This window comes from Hippoglossus hippoglossus, chromosome 7 (genome assembly GCF_009819705.1).
Source record: "Hippoglossus hippoglossus isolate fHipHip1 chromosome 7, fHipHip1.pri, whole genome shotgun sequence".
Classification (NCBI taxonomy): domain Eukaryota; kingdom Metazoa; phylum Chordata; class Actinopteri; order Pleuronectiformes; family Pleuronectidae; genus Hippoglossus; species Hippoglossus hippoglossus.
Window position 1 is genome coordinate 368,228 of NC_047157.1, and position 20,995 is coordinate 389,222.

The 20,995-nt window shown below is 40.6% G+C and overlaps 1 protein-coding gene across 1 annotated transcript in view; it reads right to left on the minus strand.

Annotated features, from left to right (window-relative positions):
• Positions 1-20,995, minus strand: part of vps13d (vacuolar protein sorting 13 homolog D) — a 104,994-nt gene that overhangs the window by 45,852 nt on the left and 38,147 nt on the right. Inside the window, 22 exon segments of the mRNA XM_034590811.1 lie at positions 1,076-1,146; positions 1,534-1,594; positions 1,597-1,675; positions 4,643-4,700; positions 4,702-4,774; positions 5,494-5,729; positions 5,731-5,787; positions 5,887-5,928; positions 5,930-6,112; positions 7,599-7,714; positions 7,972-8,143; positions 9,010-9,022; positions 9,373-9,445; positions 9,447-9,579; positions 10,314-10,333; positions 16,027-16,251; positions 16,517-16,712; positions 16,815-16,929; positions 17,047-17,137; positions 17,892-18,120; positions 18,122-18,945; positions 19,943-20,094. Coding sequence (XP_034446702.1) covers positions 1,076-1,146; positions 1,534-1,594; positions 1,597-1,675; positions 4,643-4,700; positions 4,702-4,774; positions 5,494-5,729; positions 5,731-5,787; positions 5,887-5,928; positions 5,930-6,112; positions 7,599-7,714; positions 7,972-8,143; positions 9,010-9,022; positions 9,373-9,445; positions 9,447-9,579; positions 10,314-10,333; positions 16,027-16,251; positions 16,517-16,712; positions 16,815-16,929; positions 17,047-17,137; positions 17,892-18,120; positions 18,122-18,945; positions 19,943-20,094 — 3,219 coding nt within the window.

The window sequence follows — 20,995 nt, forward strand, 5'->3', positions numbered from 1 at the left end:
TGCTCTGCATTATTTCACGTATGTATCAAAAGCACACAGGCTACTAGCAGTGGTCTCTAGACAACCCTGCCAGGATTGCTTTGTTATTAGAGGAGTAGTTAGTTCAGTAACATCACTGCTATACACGGGTTCAATCAAGTGCATCGTGTGAGGGGGGGATGCGACATGAAAGTATGTGAAAATATGGGACTATCATGGATACAAAAAAAAGATCATGCTAACGCTAGTGCACTCACAACCTTTTTTTTAAGGTTGTTGCGAAAAAAAGGACCATAATACATTGAAATGATATTAAACTAAGATATTACAATCATTATCGTAATTTTTAAATCCTTATTAATAGAGAAAGACTGCATTTGTGGGTCTCTCTCCCACATTGCAGGTGATTGGCAAGGGATTCTGGGTACCCCTAGGTTTGAAGTGAAGGTCAGAAAAATCAGTTTCGAGGGCAGCCCTACCCGTTGGCCCTACCCCTTCATCCCAACAGGTATTGGGATAGGCCACCCCTACACGTGAACGCGCAAAACTAAGGGGAAGGCCTAATGGGTAGGGCCAAGGGGTTAAATGGGATCGGGCCTTAGTATGAATCCCATGCCCAAGAACTTTGTAACACGCATGTGAGAGTTTGGTGAGTTTTAAGGCCTTCCAAAGCCAACAAAACTGCTTTATTGTAGCTGTAGCCATTATTTTAAAAGTGAAAAAAAAATCCTAGATCCACCTGTTTATTTGTATCTCCCTCAAAATTCTATAGATAATTCATTGGGTCATGTCTCACCCCTTCAAATTTCATGGAAATTGGTTCACTAGTTTTTTGAGTTATTCTGCTGAGAGTCAGACAAACAAACAATCCCTACAAAAACAAGAGGTTCATTACAAGTTCAATGCTCAGACCTTAATAATAATAATAATAAACAGTTTTAAAATGGTCGTTGCATCAGTCAGTGCTCAGGCTTTAAAAATGTAAAAATGCATGACAAAAATGAAGCTAAATTGACCCTAATGATTAGCATACGTTTTTGTTAACTAGAACTAGTAAAAATATGAAAAAAAAAAAAATAAGCACAGTTGTACACACCTATGAGGGCCTTGGTCTTTTGTCTGAAGATGCCTTTAGGTGTAGCTGTGGGCTCAGTACGGGTGCAGTCTCTAACATCACATCAGTGTCAGAAGGCAGTGTAGTGCTCGAAGTCGGGATAGACTGGCGATGGCCAAAAAGAGCTGAATGTCATTGTAGGACAGACGACATGTCCAGAACAGGAAGATGAATCTGTGAAAGAAGCAGATATGAACAACTATAATTTACACGTCAAGTCTCTTCACTAGTAATGGGAGTTATAGAGTCAAAAGAGTTGCTTGAGTAGAATTCATCTAGATCTTTCAGCTTAAATTTTATTTAGTGCTATACATATACTTGTGAGGTCGAGTGTACATTTACTCATTTATTTCTCATGCTATGCGTAGTAATGCTCACTATGCACACGTTAAATATCTTTTTTTGGTTCATTTTTTATTTCTTTACCTCAAGGCAGTGGCGGGATGTCCTCCACATTGAAAGCGTCCAGTAGACCCGAGCTGCTTTGGTATGTGGGACTTCACACAGCTCCACCTGAATATTGACAGGGTCAATGATGGACAGCGCTGTCTCCTGCTCACTGCCAAGCCGACACGAGAACACCTGGAGTTGACAAGACACATCTGAACCACAGCTAATAAAATTATCATCTGGATGTTGGTAGTAGGGTTGTCGAAAAAATTGATACTCAGATAATAATCAATACTAAAAAATGTATCGGATTAGATACGCATTTGCAACAGTATCGATACCAACAGTGCGTCTTTTGCCTCCTCCAGTTGACACAAAACTTCACACAGCACACCTGCGGACAGGCAGGCACACACGCCCCTCCTCCTCACTAGCAGCTGAAAACAGGAACGCTAGTTGACGTTCACAACACTGAGGTGCTGCTGCTGAAGGGGCCTTCGCCCACCAGTTTTAGTCGAAAATTAAAAAAGCTAAAGTGCCGTTGGACGCATTTTTGCATACGAGGCAAACGACCAGGGAAAAAACTACCGGATGTTGATAAGTACATATAAATTGGACAATATATATATATTAAAGGGAAAAATTCACAATCTTACTGGTGGGATCCTGTTTTCGGACAACCCGAAAACACAATGCCTCAAGCCACTGGCTATTGCGGCGCAGAGGCATAACTCATGATCAGCAGGATCAGTTTTGTGTATCATACATGAGGTGCTTTGCATTGACACATTTCAAGGAGGACAGTGATTTATAAAGGGAACATTGTCTTCAGGTGTGCATGTACATAGTTTTATAAAGCTGATTATTTATGGGCATAAGCTGTAACATGCATTGAGAGTTTTGGTGAGTTTGTAAGCCTCACCGGCCAACAAAACTGCTTTATTGTAGCTGTAGCCATTATTTTAGAAGTGAAAGAAGAAATCCTAGATCGACCCGTGTATTTGGATTTGCTGCAAAATTTTATGGATAATTCATTGGGTCATGTCCCACCCCTTCAAATTTAATGGATATTGGTTCAGTAGTTTTTGAGTTATTCTGCTGAGAGTCAGACAAACAAACAACCGGCATGAAACCATATTTCCTTGGTAGAATAATCCCTACAAAACAAGAGGTTCCGTGCATGTTCAATGCTCAGACCTTACTAATAATAATAATGAATGCAGGATATGGATTTTTCGGCCGATACGATAACCGATAATTACATGCTTCACATGGCCTATACCGATAATAATTTCTTGTTTCTTAAAAAGATGTTCATAGCCTGTAGTTTATGGATACCGAGGGTGAAATTGCAAAATATAGTAAGAAAATAGGGATTAATTAATATTGCATTGTAACACAACAACTTTTTGACACATTTTGACATATCCAATAAGATATGGCAATGTATTAAAATAGTAATTCAGATAAAATAATGTGCATTCAAAAATAAGGGCTATTATAGAACTGAAGCCTGATAAAAACTGACAAAAGCTAATGAATATTATGCTAGAATAAAGAATAGGAAAAAGGTTGAGGATAGCTTATGTACTTTTAGTGCATGAGTAAGAAGAGTTTCTCTATACTTTGGCGTTCATGTAACTAACATCTTATCAAATGTTTTGCATACAATTGTAAAAATTTATTTGAACAGAAATGTGAATTATTAAACAAAATCATAAAAACAAAATGTAAGTGCATCTTTCATTAAAAAATGAGGGCTCTGACAGGCTGCTGTATGCGAGTGCATGCAACAATGCCCGTTTCATATTGAAAATGTAAGCTATTTTTTTTTGTTGCTTTATTGTGGAAGGTTGGTTTGTGTTTCCCTGTAAGCAGTGTGTCTGTTGGGACTCTTGTTGTGAAGGGTCACCAACGGAAGTGGCTCTGTTGTGGAGAGAGAGGAGTTGACGACTAAAGAAGAAATAAACGGACATGTTGTCCTGGTTCACCCACACATCTTCGTGTCCTTCTTCTACCTAATGCCTCGCAGTATAAATGAAGTAACCCTAGGCTATAAAATCATCATCCAGGACTGACGTCTGAGGTCCATATGTCTGTGGTAAAACTTACATAGCTTACGTTGGCATCTATCAGACTATGAATGTGTGTGGCGATCATATAGGGCAGGCAGGGCACATCTGAAATTAAGTGGTGACTTGGCAGAGTGTAGTGGTTCGAAATGTGCCATTAGCCAACGAAATCCTTGTCTTCTACCGCGGAAAATGGCTGGTCAACAAGAACGAGAATAAATAGCCGATAAAATGTCCGATAAACACAGCGAGCTCATGGACGTCATAACATCCGTGGCCTGTCCGTGATGTGTTTACGTCGGAACTGAAAACAGCGTCGCCGGTGTGGGAAGTTTCTCACACTTTCTTAGAGCGACTGTAGGATTGTAATTTGCAACAAATGTGCAAAGGTTCCGAGAGGGGGAAAAACATTTGCAAATTTTAACACTACTAATCTCATAAGTCCACCTAAAGGGTTCACACCGGACGCGAAAGCGCCACGCACCAAGAAAGCTGTCAGCCTCCTTTCTGCCTCCATGTTAATCAATTGGGCTGTTCACATCGCTACCACAGTTTCTCTTTCATGTTTGGACGGGGAGGTTGAGGTGAGTCTAGATGTCACTCAATTCTACACACTGAACCTTTAAAGTCTCAGATTGAAGCTGAGAAAGTTGACCGGCAACTGGACATAAGACTGATGTTGATCTTATTGTATGTATTGTTGTACTATTTATAGAAAAAAAATGTAGCCCTTTTTTGGGTAATATTTTCCCCCCAAGGTATCGAAAATAGTATTGAACATTTTTCTGGGTATCACTATCGAGTAGTATCGTGACAACCCTAGTAGGTATTAGAACTCCAGCCCAAATGCAGTGTGTATCAATCCCATATTAAATATTTAAGACCACTACATATAAGCATCACTGTGTACTAAGTTGTACTCACTACAGCTAGAGCAATAATTTGTCATTTATGTAATAAAAAGGTCTGTTTGAGACTGCAATTCTTTGATTATGAGAATCCATGTGAACCGTAGCAGTGGTAGAATTATTAGTCTCAGGAGTAATGTTTGACCATGAGCTATTGCTATGACAGTGTGAGATGTCACCTCTATTCCAGCGAGGCTTCCAGAAAAGGGTCGGTCCAGCAGGCGGGGTTTGTAGTGAGGACAGTGGTACCTTCAGAATGATGGCATTGGTATCCAGACAGGACACATCCTCCACAACCACAAACTCTGTCCCTGAAGACCAAGTAACAATGTAACATTTTAAATACACAGGGGCAGGTCATTTAGGGTCATATTAGAAGTTTCCTCAAAGGCCTGCCATCAGCTCCAAGAAATGCAATCAATAACTTCTCCATCATCTTTTTGTTATTGCAGTAATGGGTATTGTTGTTTTCTGATATGTTGTCACATCCTTAAATAGCACATGTGATTGATATGTGATTGTGGGTCTAAATGTCTCCTTAGAATGGAGAGAAGTCAGACTTTTAGGCAGGACGCAACAACACCAGTGTTGACATTTTGGGAATCTCAGCAACAGGTGAAATAAGAAAGACTGTTTACCCATTAACATTTGCCTGGTGGCATCGGTAAAATAATTGATTTACTCTCTCCCACTCCTGCGAGTTAAAATTTAGGAAAACATTTAAGCCAAAATGTTGTTTTTTCAAGGTGCAACCCAAGGGTCTTTGTACATTCAGAAAAATTGGTAGAATCCAAAGAGGTCATGCTATGTATGCTATCAGTATCTGCACCTCCAGCTGTGCCTCCCTACAACAAGCACAAACAGTTGTCATCAGATTAAATGATGAATCCATAGTATAATACAAATGTTATTAAATAACAGTTAGATTTGGAAGAGTTTATGGCACAGTGAGTATTGTTTATTGGATTACCAAAATCTGTTATTCAGGCGTTACTGCTATTTTCTCAGTGATGAATCATCCTTCTCTTACCTGTAATGTTGATCTTGACTTCCAGACAGTGGTCCTGGGTGACCTGTACTGTGGACCTCTTGGTGACCACACCACTCTTGACTGTCTTTGGCATGACTGCCCCAGTGGTGCTGGTGTGGCGGTGCACGAGTCAGTACTGGTGTTACTGGGCCATCGCTGACGACCATCATTGTCACCTCTCACCTTCACCACTGGTGTCCGTAGGGAAGTCTCGCACCAGCTGGAGCCAGTCAAAATGAGAAAAACCTCAGGTTGTTGAGGACTACTGTGAAGCAGGACGCGTCACGTGTGGACCTGCAGGAAGGTGGATCAATTCTTTACTATTTAACACAGTCAAAAATCATCTAAATGCGATGAAAATATGCCACAAGCTTGAAAATTGTCCAGTGATACCTGTAATGGAGTTCCAGCTGTAGCGATGCCCGGTTAGTGCCTGTTTTAAGAGGGCTGAAGGATGCAGTCAAAGACATTGTGCTTTGCCCCATCATGTCTACCAGTGCTTTTATTCAGCTCAGTGTACCGAGTGTCATATGCCAGGAGGGAGTGAGATACCAAGTTGACAGACTTGGATCCATTGGAGAAACTCTCAAAGAGCAGCTTGGATTTCATGAAGTCAAACCTATGCAAAAGAGATATGAACATAATAAAAACAGATTTGTATTTTAACTTCACTGTAGATAAATGTGTGTTTTACAATATTTGCCCTATTCTCAGAACCATTCATAAAATAAGGAATGACAAATAGTGAAGAGTAATAACAAAATAAAGAGCGCTATTTACAGGACTTCCCTATATACAGATGATTTGCTAATATGACAAGGCATTTACATGTCTTCCCTTTGTTTTAAATATTGTTTTAAATAGAATTTGGATCAATATCTGGTTATAAGAGACACTTATGAAAGTCATCTTTCCTTCCTCTAAATGAGGCAATGAAACAATAATTGATTCAGGTATACCAATACTATGGGGTTAGGGTTAGATACTTTGGAATTGATATTTATCCTTTTCTGGAAAAAACTGTCCCAATTATATAAACTTTCTTAATCCATTACAGAAGATTTGGATAGATAGTCAAAGTTATCCAAATCTCTAGCTGCCTGAATTTTTATTGTCGAAATCAGTTAAATTCCAGTATGTTGCAAATGCTTCCATAAACAGGCTCTAAGAATAAATTGCAAGATTACAAAGGATTAGAACTACAATATTGCATATATTATTATTACATCGATAATAGATCAAATCAAATTGTTATTTATCATTTATGCTTAGACTAAAGACAACTTACAATACTAACTATTGTTAAAATGTTTCGAAGACAACAATGTGCGTCCTGTTACACATTTTTTTAAAGAGACGGCAAGCTCAAATCGTAGAGGCACATCCGGTGTCAACAGAAGCTGCCACTGATATGTAAAGGTAGCTGCTGCGATTGTGGCCCGATTTGCCACAGCTGTTTGGGGGCAGTTGCCACTGCTGCCACCCTCTTTCAGGACAACTACCGCTGTTTGTGACTTATTCCCTGAGATCTATACATAGTTTATGAATGTTTATCAGCGTGTTATGGGCACATCCGTGGTAAAAAAAAAAAAATATTGTTTCTCAATGTTCGATACTAATGTTCGATGTGTGGAAATTTCTTGATTCTTAGATACGTTGTGATGTGAATGTGGACTCTGCATCGATGCATAGACTAAACATAATGATTCATGCTTTCAGCTACCTTCATAGATTTAGCTGGTTTCCACCACTGAATAATTATAGCACCGCTGCTTCAGGACAGACGCTCATTAAAGGTCCGGTCGTCCTGTGTCTCTGTCAGAGTCTGCTTCCTCCTCACTCCCCCTCTGACCTGCGCTCACTTTACACTTTAACAATAAACACCATCACTGATCACAAGTTATTAGGACACGTACAGGACTGACGTTTACTTTGTGTTTGTTTAATTCTTCAGAGTTTATGAGACATGTTTTAACCTGCTACACAATGAGACGTAACGTGACGCACACAGTCAGGACTAAGGGTTAGGTCAGATCAGGGTTTAAGTGACCGGAACAATCTGGAGTAAAGATCCGACATCATCGATTAAAATGGAAGAGGCCCACCTTGCTAATGAGCGTTTGTGTTCAGTGGGTTTTGGGCCATCGAAGAACTCTAGACTGACATCCATCATGTCCACCAGAAATGACAAGTTAGTAAAGACATCTCCGCTTAACACCGTCTGAAGAGAGATACAACATCAGCACACAAACTTAAACAAATATAAACAAGAAGAGGAGGTAAAAATATCCTACAAATATATTAAATATACTTGAATCTTTTGAAACATTGATATCATAACCTTAGCATTTGAAAAAATAAAGCAAGAGCATTATAATTCCTCTGCAAATAGGTCTCATTTAAAAATGTGATTGTTTGATGACAATGAACTGAATGTTCGGTAGATAAAGTATTATCATATAGAGCTTGTTTTCGAACATAGGTCCTGGGGTCCTGCAGGTTGTAGGGTCGAAGGAATTCTTCAATCGGTTCTCCCAGGTTGTTCTCCAGCAGCCCTCTGATTAACTGGTAGTGCTCTAAGTCCAGACAGCAGTGAACTGACGACAGGCTGCCATGGATGGACATGTCAGGTACTGCATGGCTCATCTCCCTGACAGTATCAAAAAACACAATGAACACAACAAAATTGTATGGGCCTGTGAAAAAGTTTAACATAACACAGTAAACATTTGCAATTACTGTAGTGGAATTTTTGCCCACTCTTCTTTGCAAAATTGTTTCTAATTAGCCACATGGGAGGGATCATTTAAAACAGGTCCCTCAAAAAACGTAAATTGTATTTCTTGCTCGACAAAGAGACTTCAGGACTTTCTAGTAAAGAGCCGAATTCATCGTTTCATCATTGATCAAAGCAGCCGCCTACCACCATATTTGACTGTTGGTATGATGATCTAATTGTGGAATGCTGTGTTAGCTTTACAACAGGTATAATGGGATGCATGTCTTCCAAAAAGTTCTTCCCTTGACTCATCGGACCACAGAATATCAACTCAAAACTTAAGGGGGTCATCAAAATGTTTTGGCAAATGTGAAACAAGCCTTTGTTTTTTCTTTTTTTGCTAGGACGAGGTTTGCACATTTCTCAGTGATGGCTTCTTGCCAAGTGGGTATTTCTATCTTATTGTGGAATCATGAAGACCGGCCTTAAAGGTAAGGTTGGTAATTTGTTAAAATCTTCTTCAAGTCCCAATAGCCATCAATAAATAAAGTCAGCTTCCAGTTGGCAGCGCTCATTCATATGGGTTTAGCTTTGATGAAAGATGGTGGGATGATTCGGTTGCATGTAGCCTGTTCTTGCGAAGTTTTTCCAGAATTACCAATCCCAGCTTTAACTGAGGTAAGAGAGACCTGCAGTTCTTTGCACAGCTTGGGTTATTTTGTGACCTCCTGGATGAGTTGTCAAAGTGCTCTTGGAGGAATTTTGGTAGACTGGCCACTCCTGTGAAGGTTCACCACTGTTCCAAGTTTTCTACATCTATTAATTAGGTTTCTCACCAGATTCAAGAGCCTTTATCACATTGCCAGACAGTTTCTATTAATTCTACGTGATGTTGAAATTGAACCTGTCTGGCAGAAACAATGCCTGGGATAATCTGTTGATTTATGTTTATTTATATTATATTATATTTATGATAAATGTGACAAATTCACAAAAATAGAGAAATCAGGAAGGGGGGGAAATACTTTTTTACACCACTGTAGTTGAATTGCTTGCATAGCACTTTCTGTGAGGAAAAGTGGAGGTGATTTAACTGTAAAATTATCATAACCTTTGCCATCAATAAAATAATAATAAACAGGGCGTACTTATCCGATTACGTTCCAATTTTAGTTTGAGGCGGCAGCAATCTTTCAGCAGGTTGTTTCCAGTGCGACGAACAGCGTAGGAAGGGGAAGATGAGGTCTGAGGTTTCAGGAGGTTTACCAACACAGTCCCAGGGCTGACAAGCCACACGCTCTGCAGCGAATATATCCATTTCTTGTAAGTCAAGCGCACTGCCAGTCCAACAGGCACACCGTGGTCCTCTAAAGAGGGAAAAACACTAGGTTTCAGCTATTTGAAAGATAGTCACATGGAACTTTAATGGCATTACTTGTGGTTCAATACTTGTAAAATACAGTTTAACTGCAACATTTCAAAGTAAACTTCAAAGACAATTATTGTTATTTTCATAGTCTTACATTTACCTCTAACAGTACACACAGTGCTAGAAGATACAGAGTCTAACTTTCTTTCAAAGTTTGCAGTAATAATAACTAAGCTGTGAGGGCCATTCTCCTCAGGAGTTCTGCCAATGTCTGAGCCCTGTGGCCCTGCCAAGGGTAAAACCTTGTGGGGGATGAAGTGGTGCTAGGCTTCTCCTGCTTACTACTGCTTCCTGCTGTTCTCTGGACCCGGTCCTTTTTTTTTTAAGAGGAAAGGAAGGAAGAGGTACACACCGTTACACAAGTCCATTAGCAATGTTATCAAACATATACACAAAATCTGAAACCTACTTTTTAAATGGGCCAAAGCACAAAATAAACAAAACAATTCCACAGAAGGATTTGATAAAGTAAAAAAAAAAAAAGTAATGATTCGGTTTTAGCAATTTGCTCACCATTGGAGAGATGTTAACAATAGAGGACAGTGCAATAGTTAGTAAAGACATAGAAGGGCTTAGGCATTTGATTGTGACAAAGAGGGGTATTTCTGTCGATGTTGATACTCTCTAAAAGATAATTACTCAGTGATTGTGTCATCATGTAACCACAGGTACCTTGATGCCCTGCTCTTTGGCTACATTAACAATTCAGAGATTCAAATTTTCTATTTCTAACCGAAATATATCTGGTCATCATGGAAGTAATTTCAACACTTTTTCGATATTTGAGAAACATGTTACTATTTCAAAAAGTCATACCCTCCCTAGCAACATTTCATCATATCCTTCTTTAAATTTGGGGTTCTCATGATGGTATATTATTTGATTTCAAGTGACAGGTACACAGACTTAAGAGTGAAAGATAAGTTGTCAAGTCAGAGAACAAACTACATTGCATGCCCCAACTGCTGATGAAACTATGAGGTCTGAATATCTGCGTGGGTGGTAAAAATGCTATGGTATGTAGTGTGAGCATGCAGTAGCTCCAGCATGCGGTAGCGAGACAGTGCAGGTGAAAGATCCATTTGACCTTCTTTGCCAAAGAATAAACGTGCGCTTAAAAGACCATTATGGTCAGTTCTCTTTATTTCAGAAGTCTCCCAAGTCAAATTTCCTCCACAGCTTGGTGTCAGCAGTGGGATCCCGTGTGTGACTCGTCTGGAGCTACGAACGGACGGTGACTGATCATCCTGAGAGAAAAAGTACTTCAGCCTCTATCTCAGTGAAACACAGAGAAGAGAGGACTGACCGTCTGGGCCCCAGACAGTCACACTGGGATCTCCACACAACGGGCCCTTCATTGTCCTTACGGTGAGACTCGGTGAAGTAATTGTGAAATAATTCTGAGAATATTATACAGTATAAACTGATTTAGTCGACAAACTATTCAAATTCAAACGAATTGCATTCCATCTGATTGAAGTCTGATTGCAAATATTGTCATACAGGGTATTATATATTTCTTAAAATATATAGTGCCCTCTATAATGCTGTATGTTTCACAAAACGATGAGGAGATGAATGAAGTTAAACGAATGACAAATGAATGTGAACGAACAAATTAATCTGCTCGTAAAAAGTCTTCTTGTATCCTACAGTGCCTCAGTGTGTCAGAGTGGACTTCAAATCTCGACTCGGACGCTCTTCAGAGACCTGAAGTGGCTTCAGCCCAAGCGGTTTCACCTCCGCCCTACAATCCAGCAGCAAGCACCCATCAACCAGACTCCACGAAGGGAACAGCAAATGGCAGTAGTGGACCTCCTCTAACCCACTACAGAGTCCAATGTACAATGATATATCCTTAACAGCATGTACAATGATATATCCTTAACTGAAATAGATACTTATGCAAATCGAAAAGAGACCTTGTGAAGCGGAACTGATTAACAATAAACAAATACTTAGTTCACTCAGAACAAAGTTGGAGTGAATAAGTTACAATTTCCACACAGAAATTCTTTGTAATTTTTATTTGGGAAACCCTCGAGTAAAGTTTACTTCCTAGTAAGAATTGGAAAGATAAAGACTACATAAGAACGTAACTTGAGATTTTCACCCTTAGATATAAAATGTGCTGACATTTTGCGAGTAAATTTTGTATCCAATTTTGAAAATATTGAAATTAACTACCTTATATTTACATTATATCAATATGTTTCTGAGTAATATTTACATATTATTTGATCTACTAAAACAGTACTATTCGACTATGGATTTGTTGCATTCTTAATATGAGAAAAGAGTCCCCACGCTGAATTAGATATTTGATGCTATAACATATGCATATAACATATAACATATATATGCTTTAACCTATGGCTGCAAGTGACGGGCTAGCAGACAGCTACACTCCACTCAGAAGGCTGCGGTCATCAAATTCAGGTTCTCTCTATCCCCAACACCAAACCGTGAACTTTTGGAGACAGAGCCTTCGGTGTCGCAGCCCCCACTCTCTGGAACTCTCTCCCTGCCGAAATACGCAACGCTGCTTCTCTGGACAGCTTCAAAAAACTCCTCAAGCACCACCTGTTCACTCAGGCCTTTGGCCTCAGTTAATGCTCCCCCTGCTGTTTATTTCTATCCTGTTTTATGCTAATGTATTGTAAAGCGTCCTTGGGACTCTTGAAAGGCACTATATAAATGCAAGATATTATTATTATTACCACCGCGGGATCAACGATGGAACCAGACCTCCATGGCATCCATTCCGTCATCCAGGCTTGTGTGGCATACGAGGGACAACATGTTGTTTGCTTTTAATTTCCATTATCAGTGTATAATTCACACTTGACAAACGACACTCTCCCCATCTCACAACACTCGACTAACAGATCTCGGGGAAAACGATCAGCAGATTCACATCCCATCGACTCAATACTCACACAACCATGGGTTTAAAAACAATCTTTGGTTGCAGGCTGTAAATCCGTCTCCACTCAAATGGTTTAAAAACGATGCCACAGACTCTGTTCTGCTCTCACTTTCCCCTGATCTGCTCACCGATACCAATTCTGATGATGATTTTGTGTAAACTGTTTTTCTCCTACACCCTCTCATTTACTCAGAAAATACCTTTGTTTCCACAAAAACAGCAAATGCTTTCATATCACCATGTTAATGATATCCTAAATTGAATCTTTGTGAATTTCTGGGTCTGATGTCCATTATGGTGTTTTGTATATACCTTAGTGATCATTGCATGATCAAAAGGGAGGAGTATAATGGAAAATGATATAATCATAATATACTATGTATTATCTGTGCTTATTCATGCTTACGTAACCACACTATTATCTGTGCTTATGCATATCATGTGTGACCTGACAAGATGTCCGTTGGTGACCTGCATCATGGCAGATTTATCATTACCTTTATCAACTAGATTAACTAGGTACCGGTCTCTGAGAGATCCAGACATCGGAACCACTGGGAATCACCGTTTCTGATCATGAAGCAGCTGTGATCAGAGAGAAACTCTTTGTTTTCACTGTTTTCACTGTTTCCACTGATCTTTAACAAAGTCACTGACTGATGCTTCACGGTAACACTCCTATTATCTCACTGTGCGTGTCGCTATGAGCTAGTGAGTGGGGGCGGGGCCCCCGGGGCCTCTGTTTGTGGGAGCGTGCACACACATACGCGCGCGCGCGCACACAGTTTCACAAGCTCCTGGTATTTCACATGATGGCCTATACAAAAAACGTGAGTGCGTTTTTAGGGGCAAGACATCAAAATAAAAACATTCAAGGGAGAGGAAGAAAAAGACAGGTACAAAAATAAATTTTTAAAAGTATATTTTGTTATTATTTCTGTAACTCCATAATTGACCTTTCATATTATTTTGTGTTATATTCTCACTTAATTAAAAAAGATATAAAACAGACGCCCATCATCAACATCAATCAGATATCCTGCTGAAAACCAAGGTAATAGATGAAAGATCTTCCATGTGAATGACAATATGGTACATTCTTATTGTACAGAGATCATAATGTTTATGAAAATAAGATTTTACTGTGAGTACCCTCTCCTAGAGAAACCCACCCTCAACCCGTCTGAAGTAACAACTACAGACTTGATCTGGGTGTCTCAGGCTCTGCATTCTTCCTGCTCACATCCTACCTCAAGGACCGTTCATACCAGGTAACTTGGAGAGGATCTGTGTCAAAACCTTGTCACTCACTACTGGAGTCCCTCAAGGTTCTATCCTTGGTCCCTCTCCATACACCAACTCTCTTGGCTCTGTTACTCAATCACATGGCTAATTCTCTCTTTTCCCCAGTCTGAAACACAGGTAGCAGCACAAATCTCTGCTTTTCTGACTGACCTCTCTCAGTGGATGTCCGTACACCACCTGAAAATCAACCTTGACATGACCATGCTACTTTACCTTCCAGGGAAGGGCTCTCCCACCTGTGACCTTACTATCACCTTCGACAACTCTTTGGTAGCCCCCACCCAGACAGCAAGGAGCCTTGAAGTGACACTCAACAGTCAACTCTCCTTTACCGCTGACATTGCTACAACCACCAAATCTGGTAGATACATGCTGCACAACATCAGGAGAATACGTCCCCTTCTCACTGAGAAGGCAGCACAGGTTCCGGTCCAGGCTCTTGTCATCTCACGGCTAGAGTACTGCAACTCCCTCCTGGCTGGTATGCCTGCTTGTGCCATCCAACCTCTGCAGCTCATCCAGAATGCAGCAGCTCGACTCTTCTTCAACCTGCCTAAGTTCTCTCACACTAAACCGCTCCTCCGCTCCCTTCACTGGTTACTAGTGGCTGCCCGTATCCGCTTCAAGACAATAGTACTTGCATACAGTGCTGTGAATGGATTGGCCCAGCCTACATCCAGGACATGGTTAAACCCTACACCCCCGCCCGTCCACTCCACTCTGAATCAGCCAGTCGGCGCACTCAACAATAACGACTGTTTGCTCCCAAATGGTGAAGGAGCTCTACATTGACATCAGGAAAGCAGAAAGTCTACACATCTTCCGCCGCAGGCTAAAAACACATCTCTTCCGACTACACCTTGGTTAAGAAGATGATGGTCTAATAACAAAACATTTTTGTTTAGTTGCACTTATATATTGCACTTAGATGTAGCACTTTCTAGAAGCTAATGTACTTACACAATTCTTGCTGTTCTGGGTTTGTACCCTCGTGGATTAATGCACTTATTGTAAGTCGATTTGGATAAAAGCATCAGCTAAATGATATGTGTATATCTAATTTAATGCTTTCCATTTTTTTCTTCTATTACAGTGGAAACTGCACATTTGTTCCAGGCCAAAATGATCACTATAAGCGGTTGATTAGTATAACGGAATTGTTAGCTTCTGTATAATGGTCCCGTAACTTGAAGGAAAGGTAACATTGCACACTTGCGTATGCACGTGCACACACACCAACACATGCACTCTCACACACAAACAGTTTGATCGGACACATTTGTAAACTCAGACTGGGTAAAAACAAAATATGTAAACTTAGACAAAGTATGGAGAGCCGGACAACCAGCCTATAGACAACCAGTCCCATCCCCTGCAGGACACCATCACAGCACAGGGCAGTTCAGCGACAGACTGATTTACCCTGAAGTGTCTGAAGGATAGGTATCGCAGGTCGTTCCTTCCTGCAGCAGTAAGACTATACAACCAGCTCTGCTCCTAGTAAAAACTACATTCACCACAATTATTATGCACTGCACTTTAACACTTTAAGTCTCAACTGTGGAATATTCACTGTGCTATATTCATCTGTCTGTGCAATATCAATGGTTCATGTGACATCCACTGTAAATATCCTCACACTGCAAATATTTCCTACCGTCACTGTACTTTACATTGTATATACTAGTTTAATTACATTCATATGTTTCTATATTTCTCTATATTTTCTTATATTCCTTAAACTTAAGTAGTTGCTGATGTCTTTTGACTCTTGCTGCTGTAATACTGCAATTTCCCAATCGTGGGACTTAAAATGGAGTTCTTGTCTTATCTTATCACTATATCTGTGATCACAATAAGCGATTTCCACTGTACACCATATTGGAAAGTCGACGGCTGTTCAATTTACTGACATTTTAAACAAATCAATAATATCAATCCTTTAACTGTGCTCAGAGGACCGAGTTAGTTGGATGAGAATTGACAGGATAGTTCATGTAGTTAAAACAAGACTTAACAGGATGATTTTCACAAGCTTAAATTTGGTTAAACAACATTTACATAGTTTCTTTAATAACATTACATTTAATAGATAAATGGCAACACAAAACCAAGCTCTGTATGCATTGATAGATAGGCAGTATGACTCACCAGAGAAGGGAAGAAGGCATGAACCATAGAGAGTTTCTCTACCTTGTCTTGAAAGGCAAAGGTTCCATGAGCCCCAGCAGGCAAGAAGCAGTTTTGCACCCTGAGCTGGCCAAGGTTGGCTACAATGACCCTTGTTGACTGTGAGCTCTCCGGGATGAGAATAACTGGGGCGCCAGCCTCGATATCCAGCAAAACCCTGGATGCCCTCTGAGGATGATCTCGCACCTGCATTAAGAGAGGGGGAGTAGAAAGGAGAAGAAGGATAGGGAAAGAGTAGGACAAAATCTAATTTAAAAGATCGTAAGTTAGGACGAAATCAGCTGAAAAGTATATTGAGATCAAAAATATTTCTGGATAATGCACAGAAAATCTGTTTGCATTTATTTGAATCAAGCACTGCTATTTTGCCAGCTAGGGTTTGGGTCAAGCTGGATTGAAGTTGTCTTACTTATGTAGTTTCATAGTAAAGAGCCCCATGAGCAGGTAGTACTCACAGCTGGCCCTCCATTGCAGCCCTCTGTCTGCCCAGACATCCTGTAGCTGGGTGAAGTGTTTGAATGAAAGCCACCACCTCGGCCTGGAAGCGCTGGGTGTGGACATACTGCACTGAGGCCATCTCCAAAGACACCTTGATGTCATATTCCCGCTCCAGGTAAGGATCAGGCTGGCCATATCTGAATGGAGCAGAACATAAGGGTGACTAAAACAACACCAATTCTTCAATGTGCTTTACTATCATGAAGAGAAATTGTCTGTTGAAACTTCTGTGATATATACTTATGGATGTTAAAATAAGGGCTTCCCCTCCTCGTGTGGTGAAGCGTTCCCTGTAGAGATCACCGTGTGGGGTCAGGTCACTCAGGGACAAACTTCCTAAACTGCCTTGTAATGCCAGGTTGCCATCTGAAATATTAACCATAATGTGATTTACTGGGATTAAGAACATAAACTTAACCTAAAAATGGAAGTGTGGAGGGTTTGTTTAATCAAGGAGGTGAATTTATTGTTTTCCATACGCACCCAACATTTCCAGATGAGCAGATAATTTAGACACACTAGCTCTGGCAAGCTCATTGAGTTTCTTGTTCAATACAAGAGACAGAGAATGAACCTAAAATGAAAACATGGACAGGTTAAGTCATGAAGCATTCACATCAGAGCTGATCCTTAAACTGCCTCAAGGCTGACAGAGAATACAAATTTTAATAATACATTCTCAGAATAAAATGTGAATATTTACCACGTTATTAGCTACCACAGTTTACCATTCAAATAATAAACTGAAAACTAGATACAATAGAATGAAGAAAAAGACCCATGAAACCATAGTCCAGTTTGTGTTAAATCTCTCAATCAACAATGCTGAGTCTGAAGTACAGGTAGCCGGTTACTTCAATTGTATCAAATTCGGCTGCAACACTGTTTACCCCTGAGACTCCAGAAGTGTTTTGTGGACTCAAACACTTTAACCACCCCTCCATTGTCATAGTGTTGAGTAGATAATTAGTGTATTTTCATTTTTTTGTGAACTATCCCTTTAAGAGGTAACAGTTTCACTTTGAGAGAACAAAATTTGTGCACCCTCCTATGTAGGTGCATACTATGTTGTAATGCCTCTTCAAATAATCGGGAAATACAATTGACTTAAAAGCACTATCTACTGCCTAAATATAGCATATCAATGTCTCACAATGTCCCTGACCACACATAACTTTTAAACCAATAGCACTGCTTTGCACAGGGTGTTAGATAGGGCCCAGAGTAACCCTTTTTTCATAAAATACATGCATGTATACTGTATGTACATATATTGATTATTTTTGAAAGGTACCCCATTCTAAAATGCTCCTGGTATAGTGACCTACCTTTAGGTCCACTTTAGTATTGACGGCCTCTGTTGTCTCCTCCTCACGGATGTCTGATTCATACAGAGGGTGTCCGGGCACAGGTTTGGGTGACATAGGGAAGACTTTAACTGCATGATTATTGGCTGTGGAGCCTATACCAAAAAAGTCCAGGATAACCACCCAGGTCTGAAGTGTGATCAAAACGTCCAGGCAGTTGAAGTCAACATCCACGCTTCTTCCACACTGCCATATCGTGTTTGAATTCTGGGTGGTTCTGGTCCACCAGCAGCACATTGATATGAACTAGTGAGTCGTCAAAGTTTGGGGGTTGCTTAGGGTAAGGTGTATGATGGGTAGGAGAGGGAGGTGGAGTGCTTGGACAGTCCGGGTCCCTCTTTGATTTGCGACTGCTTCCTGAAGGGGTGCTGGGATGCCTCTGGTATAGCTGGAAGACATTCTGGGCCTCTTCCATGTGTGCAGGCAGTGAGCGAGGCATGTCTGGGTACAGGGCATTGGTTGCTGATGGACAACTTTGAGAAAGGTACTCCTTTGGACTGAAGGTGGAGGGCTTGGGAGCTCCACGAGACACTATTAAATGTTTGTACTTTGATTCAGGGTTCTGTTCCAGGAGGTCTTCCATTAGCAGTGAGCGCAGAGCTAGCTGGACTGCCAGTAAGTGAGGATGGTCTTTGGTAAAGTCTCCCTCTAGATCTTGGAAGCGCAGGCTGACTAAGCCCTGAGAACCCTGGGTCAGGTCAGCACTGAGTTGGACCTGCAATTCTGCAACGTGTAATGTGACTTTAAGCTGAGTAAATGAAGGAGAGTGAAGAGCAGATTTGCGAGACTGTAGAGGCAAAGGAGAGGAAAGTGACGAGTGGGAAAAACTGGAATGGGGAGGGTCCCTTGCAAACAGCCCTCCCTGTGGGTCAGGAAAGCGGTGAGGTCTGGTGGAAGAAGGAGTTGGTGGTGGTGGTGTGGGCGGTTGGCTGGGGGTGTTTCGTTGCTCCTCATTCAGGAACAAATTGTCCAGTGTCTGTAGGACTTGTTCATGTACAGACTTGCACAGAAAAACCTATAACCACAGAGTCAAATATAAATGAAACTTAGTAACCGCACATCAAAAATGTCTTTCAATAGCCCTATGCAGCTACATTTTCACTTAGTTTTAGCTGATTGTATTGTAATCCAAATTGTATGCCAAATCAAGACTCCAGACTTGCAATGTAATCAAATGTGCATACTTTGAATTCTCAGCGTCTGTATTTATTTGAATTAGAGGTAAAAACAGGCTTATATTACAGACATCATTAGACTCGAAATGAGGTCCTTTACACCATGCTTTAAGCTGAAAAGTCATATCTTCCAATGGGGTGCACTCACAGGCTATCGGACGTGCTATCGTCCGCTAGCTTAGCCACTTTTGGTGGACTTTTAGGCCATAAACCCGGTGTAAATTACCTTGTTTCGAGGTCGAATATGAATGTCAGTGCTTGCGGACCCTTGGATGACACCACACGAGCAGTATGGAGGCATGTTGTGTCTTTTCTGTTGTTTTATTACGTCTGAAGAAGGACTCACCATAGACTTCAATTGTATTGGATTCTGCTCGAACAAAGTTTACCCCTGAGACTCCAGAAGTGTTTTGTGGCCTCAAACACTTCACCCACCCCTCCGTCACAACAGTGGTGAGTAGATAATGAGTGCATTTTCTTTTTTGGGAGAAATATCCCTTTAAGTATTGATCCTTACTAACAGTAGGTTAACAGTGATGAAAATAACAACACAGAAAAGACTGGAATTAGGGAGAGAGTGGGGATAATATTTAAAGACCCCAAATTATCACTATAACCAAATTATTTAAACAGCATTTGTATGGGAACGAGATTCTGTCCCAAGCTTTTGATCCATATAAATGGTTGATCACTATAGGCAGTCTCCACTGTATAAATACTGCTAAGATTTGAGACATGACCATTGTCTAAATACCCTCTTAATGTGGTGTGGAGGACTAAAAGTGTGAACCATGTTACCGTCTAGCTAAGAATTTACAGTATTGATATTATGTATACCTGGACAGGGTTGACGAATTTGCCCTCGATTCTTAGTAACCCTGAGCTCCTGCTGGGATCCTCTGTGGTGAGGAAGGTAAACTGAGTGTCTTCGTCAACTGGAACTTTCTCCAGGGTGAACTGTATGGTGGTGTCTTTCAATATATGGAAGGCTGGTAAAGAAAACAAATTATGTGAAATTTGTGTAACAAGTTGCATATAAAAAGGTATATCTGCATTATTTGCATTCCCATGCACACCAAGGCCCAATCCCATTTCGCCCCTTGGCCCTACTCTTTGTTTTCGAGAGTTATCTTGGCCCTTGAAACAGAGTCACAAGGGGTAGTGGTTGAAATCTTCCCCTACGAATTGGGACAGCCCTTCAAGAAGCCGTTACATCATCAGTAGTCGTCAAGGAAACCCGACACGTCATCAGTAGTCGTCGATGTAAAAAGACGAGACAGTTTTGCCGGGGATGTCATTGTAATAACATTATTGAGATCTTAAATAAACCAATGCTATTATTTGCAGTTACTAAAGTGACAAACCTATAATATCCAAATATCAGCTATGCTAATGCGGAGAATCAATCACATTTGAAATTGAAAAGCTTGGATGCTCTGCATTATTTCACGTATGAATCAAAAGCACACAGCTTCAGTTGCTAGCAGTGGTCTGTAGGCAACCCTTCCAGGATGCTTTGTTATTAGAGGAGCAGATAAGTTCAGTAACATCGCTGCTATACGCGGGTTCAATCAAGTGACATGAAATTAGGTGAAAATACAGGACTATCATGCAAAAAAACAATCGCTAGCATGCTAACGCTACAGTGGTCGCGATCTTTTGTTTTAAGGTTGTTGTGAAAAAAGTGACCATAATACAGTGAAATTATATTACAATCATTATCGTAATTTTTAAATCCCTATTAATGGAGAAAATACTACATTTGTGGTTCTCTTTCCCAGCTTGCCGGTAATTCGCAAGGCATTCTGAGTAACCCTTGGTTTGAAGTGAGGTCGGAAAAATCTCAGTTTCGAGGGTTATAAAGCCCTACCCCTCGGCCATAAACCTCCA